General features: G+C 41.2%; 1 protein-coding gene across 1 annotated transcript in view; it reads right to left on the bottom strand.

Moving 5' to 3' along the window:
- Positions 1-8,836: 8,836 nt before the first annotated feature.
- The window catches only part of LOC311312247 (ras-related protein Rab-3C-like), a gene marked incomplete at both ends in the record, with an annotated part of 21,447 nt that continues 19,269 nt past the window's right edge, over positions 8,837-11,014 (bottom strand). Inside the window, 2 exons of the mRNA XM_084442132.1 lie at positions 8,837-9,027; positions 10,047-10,171. Of these exons, the coding sequence (XP_084298258.1) occupies positions 8,837-9,027; positions 10,047-10,171 (316 nt within the window). The remainder of the gene's footprint in view (positions 9,028-10,046; positions 10,172-11,014) is intronic.

Raw genomic sequence — 11,014 nt, 5'->3', positions numbered from 1 at the left:
GTCACCGCTACACCGTTGTGCGTCAGTAATGCATAATTCATTACCGTAATGAATATAATACAGTAATGATTATAATAGAGTAATGCATAATGCATCACTGACACAATGGTGTAATGGTGACTGAAGACGTGGGTAAACTATGACAGCTAATATTCTGAAATGGTTCAGTTTTTACATCAGTGGTGGATAAGAGCAGTGGGTATATTGTGTCTGTGGATAGAGAAGTGAATATACTCTGTATGCCCTCCATTACACTGCTGCTGACGCATTATATGCACTTACGCATGCTGTTATAGGGAGCAGTGTGCTTTCATGAGTTCTCATAGCGAATGTTGCAGTGTATTATGGGTGATTTGTGAACCTCTAGAAGGACATCATACGTACACCTCAGTGGTTAGTAGAGAGTGTTACAACGGACTCTTTGTTTGTGTTACTGTTATGCCATCCTATATAAAGACAGCACTGTAGAACACACAATCTGTAGCTAGCGTGAAGATATTTGGTGGACTGGCAAGTTAGCCCTCTGTATGGCGTTAGTAAATGTATTATAACAAACACTCCTTTCACACGTTGAGGATTAATGACTCGTGTCCACAAAGAAAAGACTTGAACCTGGCTTTATTAAGTAATATGGATTTTAATATTCTTATGGAAAATGCTAGTTTTTATTATTTAATTTCTCGTGCCATTTTTTCTTTTTTTTCTTTTTTTTTCCTTACCGGACGACCTTACCTGTTTATGGATTTGTCTGGTTTGTCTCTGTTTACAAACCATGTATTTATTAAGCTGTACATATTGTAATGTTTCATTATGTAAATGATTGATTCTTACTCTATCATCCCTAATGGCGATGGTGTTGCTGTATTTGGAACTCTTGTTGAGAGAATGTTTATTATTATACATACTTATCCAATGTATAAATGCTCTTCTGTACAAAATGATAAAAGTGGATAAAACGATGAACATGTCACCCTAGATCTTATTCATGGGGGTGAGAGGGGAGACAGACAAACTATACCATACGACCCCAGGGCTGTGCCTTAAACAATGTTCTTATTTATGTGTGTGTGTGTGTGTGTGTGTGTGTGTGTGTGTGTGTGTGTGTGTGTGTGTGTGTGTGTGTGTGTGTGTGTGTGTGTGTGTTTTTCTCTTTGCTCTGCTTTAGAGTCTTGTTAGTGCAGGGTATAGGAACCCTGTCTATCCTCAGTGCTAGAGTACTGTAGGACATAGTGCTATGGCTAAGAGCTATTCATTGCTATGGCTAAGAGATATTCATTGCTATGGCTAAGAGATATTCATTGCTATGGCTAAGAGATATTCATTGCTATGGCTAAGAGATATTCAGTTCTACAACAATGGCTGCAGAATCCGGGCAAGTTAGAGGCTTAATATTCATGTGCAGAGACCCACACTTCCTGGTTCCACACACAGTCTGCACACTTCCTGGTTCCACACACAGTCTGCACACTTCCTGGTTCCACTCACAGTCTGCACACTTCCTGGTTCCACACACAGTCTGCAACACAGGGAACGGCAATATGTCTTTAGTTAGGGACAGAACAGGGCAAGCCTGTTCATAAGCTTTGGTGGGTTGGACAAAATTCATCATATTATTTTATACAGGAAGCTGACCTAGGGAGCATTGAACAGGCTGCAGCATCATGAACGTTGTGGATAGAAATAGAATGACTAGTGTGGACAAGATTCTTTATTCAGATTGTGTCCTGTTTATGCATTCAGTTTCTATCTCTGATCACTAGTTGGCGTTGAGCTACAGGTTAGGAGCCTGCTGGCCTCTCAACACACCCTGCTGGACCCTGCCCAGCCTCATACAGCCTCTAAACACACCTCTCTCCTGCCCACACACAGCCTCTCAACACACCCTGCTGGATCCAGCCTCTCAACACACCCTGCCCACACACAGCCTCTCAACACACCTCTCCCCTGCCCACACACAGCCTCTCAACACACCCTGCTGGATCCAGCCTCTCAACACACCCTGCCCACACACAGCCTCTAACACACCCTGCCCACACACAGCCTCTAACACACCCTGCCCACACACAGCCTCTCAACACACCCTGCTGGATCCAGCCTCTCAACACACCCTGCCCACACACAGCCTCTAACACACCCTGCCCACACACAGCCTCTCAACACACCCTGCTGGATCCAGCCTCTCAACACACCCTGCCCCCATACAGCCTCTCAACACACCCTGCTGGATCCAGCCTCTCAACACACCCTGCCCCCATACAGCCTCTCAACACACCCTGCCCCCATACAGCCTCTCAACACACCCTGCCCCCATACAGCCTCTCAACACACCCTGCCCCCATACAGCCTCTCAACACACCCTGCCCCCATACAGCCTCTCAACACACCCTGCCCCCATACAGCCTCTCAACACACCCTGCCCACATACAGCCTCTCAACACACCCTGCCCACATGCAGCCTCTCAACACACCCTGCCCCCATACAGCCTCTCAACACACCCTGCCCCCATACAGCCTCTCAACACACCTCTCTCCTGCCCGGCCACATACAGCAGACAGGTAGCGTGATGGTGAGTGTGTCGTAGCGTCTCTAACAGTTGCTTCTCAGCTCAAACTGTAGATCTTAGCAGCCCTGGACCAAACCTGATGGTGGCTATTTTATTATGACTACTTTTAGTAGTAATAGTAGTAGTAGAAGTAGTAGTAGTAGTAGAAGTAGTAGTAGTAGAAGTAGTAGTAGTAGTAGTAGTAGTAGTAGTAGTATTACTATTGTTACTATTACTAATATTATTGTTATCATTAATAATTAAATTCAAAAGGCAACCTTAACCATGATTTAAAGATTATTTGGTTACTATTCGTTTCTTTCCCTCGACCTCTCAGTGTGCATTTTCATGGATCCCTTGTCTCCAAATGTCAATGGGGATTTACTACAGATCATGCTCAGTCCAAACTATTGAACACAAAAATGACTTTTATATGCAACAGATGAAATAAAAGCATGGGTTGATTCTGCCTACACATGAAACATGTTTGTGGCTTTATTTCTAGATGTCCTAGGACTTTATCACATAGTACTAGTACTTTATCACATAGTACTAGTACTTTATCACATAGTACTAGTACTTTATCACATAGTACTAGTACTTTATCACCAGCCTTGTGAGACCATCCTGATCTGAGTTCACGACCCGTTTCTCTCCATCTGGCGCGTCAGGTTACTTTAGCACCACAGCGTACTACAATAAACAATACAGTAGAATTATCCTGCATTTACTGTGGATCTGACCTCCACCATGAGGACTGGCACAGTGGTTGAAGTTGAGAGACATACATGGTTTACCATAGGGAATACAGGCTAGGCTATGCACTCTTAGAAAGAAAAAAGCTCTTATTTAGAACCATGAGGCGCTTAGCTTGTCCCTGAGGAAAACCCTATGAAAAACCCTTTGATAACCTTTTTACTGTAAGTTCCAGCTAGAACCATTTTATTAAAGGTATCGGCTAGAGCCAAGAAAATAGGTGCTACTACAGTACTAACTGAACAGATTCTCAATGGGTTTTAGAGGCTCTTGAGCTGAAGAGTGTATGAGGACGGGTGTAGAATGGTAGTTATTGAGGACGGGTGTAAAATGGTAGTTATTGAGGACGGGTGTAAAATGGTAGTTATTGAGGACGGGTGTAAAATGGTAGTTATTGAGGACTGGTGTAAAATGGTAGTTATTGAGGACTGGTGTAAAATGGTAGTTATTGAGGACTGGTGTAAAATGGTAGTTATTGAGGACTGGTGTAAAATGGTAGTTATTGAGGACGGGTGTAAAATGGTAGTTATTGAGGACTGGTGTAAAATGGTGGTTATTGAGGTAAAGAGTGACACACATAGGGAAGAGCAGGAGGATAGAAGGGGCTAGCTAGACAGAGATGAAGGAAGAATTAGAAGAATGTTCCACTGTATACTCTAGCAATGTCCAAATATCTGAAAGATAGCAGCAGATATATGATAAAGGGATATGATTTCTACAACATACAGTACATGTTGGAGTATTTGTGGGTGGCTCCATCTTGTGGTTCACTGTGTGAACTCGCTCCCTGTAATCATCAGGGCTAAAGAGCTCAAAGCTCTACCAAGTGCTGACTGCTGTATATTTCCCCTGTTCCATCCATTATGTAGCATTGCATCTGCTGTATGTATGCCTTATAAAGGGTGTGGCTTCATAAGGCTCCAGAAGGTATATTTAAAGGGATAGTTCCAGATTTCACCATTTAGTTTGCTTTTCCATTCATCCAGATGACAGCTGATCAAATCCACGTGAAGGTTCTTGAGATGGGCTATTTCATTGTTAGCAACGCTAGTGGAGTTGCTCAGGATTTTCTTATAAATACTGGGAAACATTTTCCTGTGTTTTCTTAAATTGCACAGAAAAAAAGTATTTCCTATAGTCTCCAGAGACAGGGTTAAAAGAGTATTCTATTACCCTTTAATTCCACAATTACCAATGTTAACAAACAACAATCTTCACCTTGAAATATTTAAAGAATGGCAAGGTCAGTTAGGGTGGATAAGCAGTGGTCTGATTGATTGGAAAAGCTAAAAGATGAAAATCCTGCACTATACATTTTAAAATGGGACCTATCGATTCATGAATGGGGCCTAATCTGTAAGATCATTCATTATGAAGACAGTTTAATGTCCTGGTAATTAATTTCTAATACTGTCTAAAAAATGTATGAAAAGACAACTTACTTTTCTACCCACCGTTCTAAGCTAAAACAACTAAGGTGTTGTAATCCTCTTGGTTGTCCAGCAGAGGGCAGAGTCAGGCTGAGAACAGAGACACTATGAGACCACACGTCCCCAAGATGGATTTAACAGAGGTAAGAAAATGTCCACAAGCTATTACATGAATACAATTTGTATATTTTATTGGCATCTTGAAAACACCTGGGTTATACATCTTGTGAAATACACACAAACAAAATATACCCAGTTCAAGAGTAATTCAAACAAGGATATGTCACTGAAGCCTACAATTTTGTATAATCAATATAGGTCCATCTTTGAATGCTGAGGGAGTTACAGCAAATGCATTTCTAATCAGCTACAGCAGTGTTATAGGATCAATAGACATTATTATATGAATAAATAATTAAATGAAATAACTTGACCTCTTTATTACCAGAAACAGCCATTTTGTTTTCATTAGCGCTGCTACAGTACAGTGTACTTCACATTGAAAGAATGGTACCACACACACACACACACACACGCGCACACACACACACACACACACACACACACACACACACACACACACACACACACAGAGCTACAACATACCCCACATGGACTGTACCTAGACAGCCTATTAACACACATACAACGTCAACATAGATTAAGCAGGCTGTTAGAATAGATCAAGCAGTTCTAGGGGTATTGGACATGTGTTTTGGGTTTTCACTTGCCTTCTTTTCACTTGCTTGCATAAATATGTATGTTTCACAGAGGAGAGGTCCCAGAGAGTATTGGAGGTGAGCCGCTGGTGATACGCATGGGCAGATGTGGTGGTAGAATAGGACAATACTAGGAAGGCAAGCCTCCCTCCCCCAGAGAAGAGGCATCACAGGAGATGTCAAACTGTCACAGACAGGAAGAGGGGGGGAGGGGGGGGTTCAGCCATCTACACTTCCAGTAGCTTTAGCTGGAGGAGTCGTTTAACCAATATCAGACAAGTCTGTGTTAGCCTACTGTATCTATCTGCAGATGCCTGGATGTATGATACTTTGCTTTCAAAGGAAAACAATGACACATATATTTCTGAAAGGTGTTCAATGTTGAAATGGTAAAAAGGTAATAACGGTTATAAAGGGATGTTGCAGTTATAGTACAAATGTTGAAAGATTGACGCTGCATGTGTATTTTATGTTTGCTTCACATTGAACCGAGGTTAAGAGGGAGATGGGATGGTTTTTGTCATTTTGAAGATACAATACATGTTTTCTACCTACAGTAGTGTTCCTCAGATGCTGAAACTACTGATCAGTCACTTTGGGATATTCATGCTGGGAGGGTTCTTACTGCACAAGACCAAAATAGAACCATATAAAACACTACAGGAAGCTCCAAACATGCTTACATTTCCCTCACAATATATCTTCTATATTTCAGTAAAGGAGCTAGCTGTACATGGGCGGGCATACAGTCACACAGAACATTTTATTCACACATACAATATTACTTTGCTACCACTTCAAAGACACTATCAAAACCTTTTAAGGATATAAAAACACCTTCGAAATACACTTCTGACATGCTCCTACTCACTCACTCAGACACACAGGGCAGACAGGCACTTGCTTCTCCAACTGCTCAAACTGACACTTCTTCAACTGTTCTTAGATTTCCTCAACTTCATCTTCTACACTCATTCTCCTACGTCATCTTCATTTTTCACAATTTTCTCCTGTCAAACTTCACCCCCATTCACTCTTACTCAGCTCGCAAAAGCTTACAACCATTCACACTAACAGTTATGCATGGCACGGACACAGATGGCTATGTACAGAGAAACAGGCTTTTAAAATATTGCACTTTTTGGCCCATTGCACCTCAAGACAAGACCTGAGGGTGCACAAATACAACAGTACAAGGATACCAATTATAGATATATAGAAATATAGATCTGTCACAAATTCATGCAAGATGCTAGAAATAGTTGCTACAGAAAATCCAGTGATGCAGTGTGACTGCAATATTTTCTGATGGGTAATATTTGGCATGACACAGGACACAGACTTGGTCTAGCTAACATTGACATCTTTTTTTCCCCCACAAAATAATCTCACAATACAAGAACATTGTTTCCGGAATCTTGTGGTGGTGAATGAATGAAATTTGAATAGCTGTCTCAGGCTAATACAAGTATTTTAGTTGGAATGCGCATAATGAGATGGGAGGGTATGAATTATGGAAGTGCTCCTTATTTATAATCCTCCAGTCAAGGCAGATCAGACTTATGAAATATTGATGCAGTGACTCACTCCCCTGGAATAGTCTGGGACCTCTCATAGGTTGGTTCACTGTTTCAGAGTATTTCTCAACCTTCATATCACCAGAGCTAGAATAAGTGATATATTGACTCACCAGCTGGCAGTGTTACCACAGACATGCTCCTGGAACACAAGGGGTTAAGAAACACCAGTGAATTCAAACAGGTATTGGGTGTTTTCTCATAACACATTGCGACCAGACACCTTAAATCCTTGGCTCTTGGCATTTGTACTTCGACCTGTAATTGTTTATAATTATTATTATTATTATTATTATTGTATATGATATTTGTTCTGTTGTTACGTGTGTATCTGTGTGAACTCATCAACACTGTAAATGAGGGAAACCTCAGTGCTTTACAAGTATTAATAAAGGTTTAAAATAAAATGAAATACTGATTTGACCGTTTGTTTGAAAGAAACCGGTGTTATACTAATTCCTAGAGTGAGTACCACTTACTTCCGACAACTTCCTCTACTGTACATGTTAGTATTGTACAACTATGCTTAACTATCAATACAGTAGTAACTCATTGACAGTTGACTAGCCTACTGTACTAACTAAATAACTAACTTTAGTTAATATCTCGAGTATAAAGCCATGCATCTGCCTAATGTCTAAAATATATATTTTTTATAAAACGATGAATCTTGTGGCCAAGTGTTATGCAAAGCTCAACATTTGAAATAACTTTATCTGTATTGTTGTGAACAAACTCTGGATTTTACAGGTTCCTTCAAGCATGACTGTCACAATAAGAAACGCTATAGAATTTTAACTATGGTGGCAAGAGATGCTGAAAAGCACCATTTAAAAAAAGGTACTTTTTAAGGTAATGTTTATATTTCACAGTGGCACCAATGCACTCAAACACAGACACATACGTGGGCGCGGCGCACACACACACACACACACACACACACACACACACACACACACACACACAATCTCACATGCTTATGCACAAATATGGAAACAACGATAGGGAAAGAAACGTTAAGGGTAAAGACAGGTCATTATGCCATTTCATTAACAACACGCAATATTTCCTCTGGCATATAACATACAGTATACCTTATTTTCATATAAATAAATAGATTAATAAGTCCAGAAATAAATCAATACTCAGCTTTGTGTGTATCACATTGTACAATGATAATCATGTTAATACAAATATTTGCTAGTATTTTCTCCCCATAGTACAGTATGTGACTATGTGTACCTGCTAATAATAACATACATGTACTTCAGCTGATCAGAGAAGCTGCTTGTTTACACTGATGACATGTACTTTATATCTGTGTACCTTGTTTATTATTTATTTGTTGACTACAACACATGATGTTTTAGTATGATTCGATACATGCATCATACTGAGGATGTTCGAAGAGCATATATAACACTCTGTATTCACCTTTTTTTAACCTTAAATTGTAATAAGCCTACCACAACAGCAACATAGTTGAACTACTGACCCCCTAAGTGACAGAATGAGGGTTTGTGTGAGGACAAGGCTATACCACTGGGACAGACTGTCTCCCAGGACACATTATCAGTCTACATGATGTAAAGACCTGAACAACCTCTAATCTGACATGAAAAAAATATCTTATGAAAAAATGTACTAGGCACATCAGAAATGTTATTCATGAGACTGAGTTAATACATAAATAAATTAAAGGTTTTGTTTTTACGCCTACCTACCTACCGGATAATACAATAATTTGGCAATATCACACATGTTCGGACTTGTAACGGTGGTTTGAAAGGTGAATCCTGGTCAGAGGGATATTAACAGCCGCAGTTAGGCTGTTGTAAGGGAGGTGGGTTGTCGGTTAGCCTAGCGTTGGGCGCGCCCGTGGTCACCGCTGGGTCAGTCTCTAAACTGTCGGACATCTTGTCACAGATGATGTCGACCAGACGCTCAAATGTTTGTTTTACGTTGATGTTGTCCTTGGCACTTGTCTCGAAGAACTCAAACCCTGCGAGACAGGCAGAGAAGTGAGACATGGGGATGTGGTGTGTGTGTGTGTGTGTGTGTGTGTGTGTGTGTGTGTGTGTGTGTGTGTGTGTGTGTGTGTGTGTGTGTGCGCGTGTGTGTGTGTGTGTGTACACAGGCCTGTGCTTGTGTCTGTGAGTGCGTAAAGCCTGCAACAGAGCATCCTATCCCAACATTTATTTATGTCTACAGTGAATTACAGGAGTGGAACCTTCAGGAAGTGGAACCTGAGGAGAGAACTGGGCGATCTGAAGTTATCAGATCCAACCAACCAATCACAACGAGGCTGATCTAACCACACCAATCACAACGAGGCTGCTGTTCCCGAGTGCTGGCGTCAGCTAATTAGAAGTGTTTAATTATCACCCGGGCTTAACGATAGGAGAAGACACTGGGGGCTCTCAGTTATGCATGGTGGAGGTGTGCTAAGGTTATCTCCGATTATCACACGGCATAATAGGCCTTAGATGACCCTGTCTTATATGAGTCAATGGATACTCTCTGACATACAGCATACAGTCATAACCGTGTAATCCAACGATTGAATCATGAAATGTAAGGTAAGGTCAAACAAATAACTATCTGAAAGTGGTTGGGCAAATGTTTACCATCCAGTTACGGACCATGGATACAGTATAATTTATGTGGGAGGCGGATGAGGCAAATTGTCCACATACTGTGCAATGCAAAGCCCTTGTATAGTTCACAATATTAAACATCACATTTTCTACACTACTTTGTACACACTGCTGCGCCTTATGATTCATCCACCTCTGAATCAAAAGGGTTCTTGAGCGTTCTTAACATTTTTCTTAGTTATGCTAATAGAAACTGCCGGTTGCAATTAGCCACTTTCCTAAATTTTGGACAAAAAGGTGAATTATGCCATTAGGACTTATCGTAAAAGTTTCAAAGTTAAAGTAAATCTCTATGAAAATACATTCCATTCCCTTTCTAATGACTGGACGATGGTAAAGTGGGGCGATGCTGTATTGGACTCACCCAGCTGTTCGGCCAGCAGCCGTCCGCTGCCCACAGAGACCACCCTCTCCTCCTCCATGTCACACTTGTTCCCCGCCAGGACCACCTGGGCGTTGTCCCACGAATACGTCTTGATCTGGGTTGACCTGGGGATGGAGGACACGGCTGTCACCAACCATGACTGGGCTTGAGGGGAGAACCCCCAAAACGCTCAAATCATGGGCAAATATCCAGATTCATTTATGGAAATTGAATATTATTTTTTCTGGAAATGTCCCTGCACTTTGCAACCCTAAATTTGACTGACCTATGGAACATGGTCAAATAAAGGTAAAATAAATAAATAAATAAATAATAATAAAAATAATAATGTTTCCAATCCAGGTGAAGTGTGAGCGATTATCCTTTGAGACTACCCATTATGTGACACACAAATCAAGCACAGCTAAAATATTTGATAGAATGTCAAATAGGATTTGACCCCAGTCATACATTTGACCCAATCAGAGAACACTGCTCACTTGCGTACTTGACATGCAGAAGGTCAGTGGTTGAAATCCCATCTGTGACACAAGCTCACGCAATAACGTTGATCAACAGATCTCCGTATAAACCAGTTACCTCCTTCTCCATATAAATCTTGACGCCTCTTTCTTTACCAGGCCTTGATTAGAGACAATACTCCAAACGACAGAACTGAGGATGGAAGTGTAACTGAGTGAGTCCTTGTGCGTCCTGAGTAGGAAGCTAATTGTTGGTTAAACTCACTCCACTAGTATAAATACGGTCCACCCGTGCTGAGGACAAGCTAGCTTTTCATCACAGCTGGTTAAAACACTGTCTGTCCCACGGAAGACCTGGGTTTGAATCCCACCCAGGGTATCCCGAAACATATGGGTTACAGAAGGACCTTGAAGTGCACAGCTTTAACGCTTTGATTATAAAGTGGGTGGAGGGAGAGAGGACTTCTGCATGCCTGGTAACCTGGC

Source organism: Borostomias antarcticus (assembly GCF_949987555.1).
Source record: "Borostomias antarcticus genome assembly, chromosome: 8".
Lineage (NCBI taxonomy): Eukaryota > Metazoa > Chordata > Actinopteri > Stomiiformes > Stomiidae > Borostomias > Borostomias antarcticus.
Note: the sequence above shows the minus strand (reverse complement) of the source record. Positions and strands in the feature narration are given on the sequence as shown.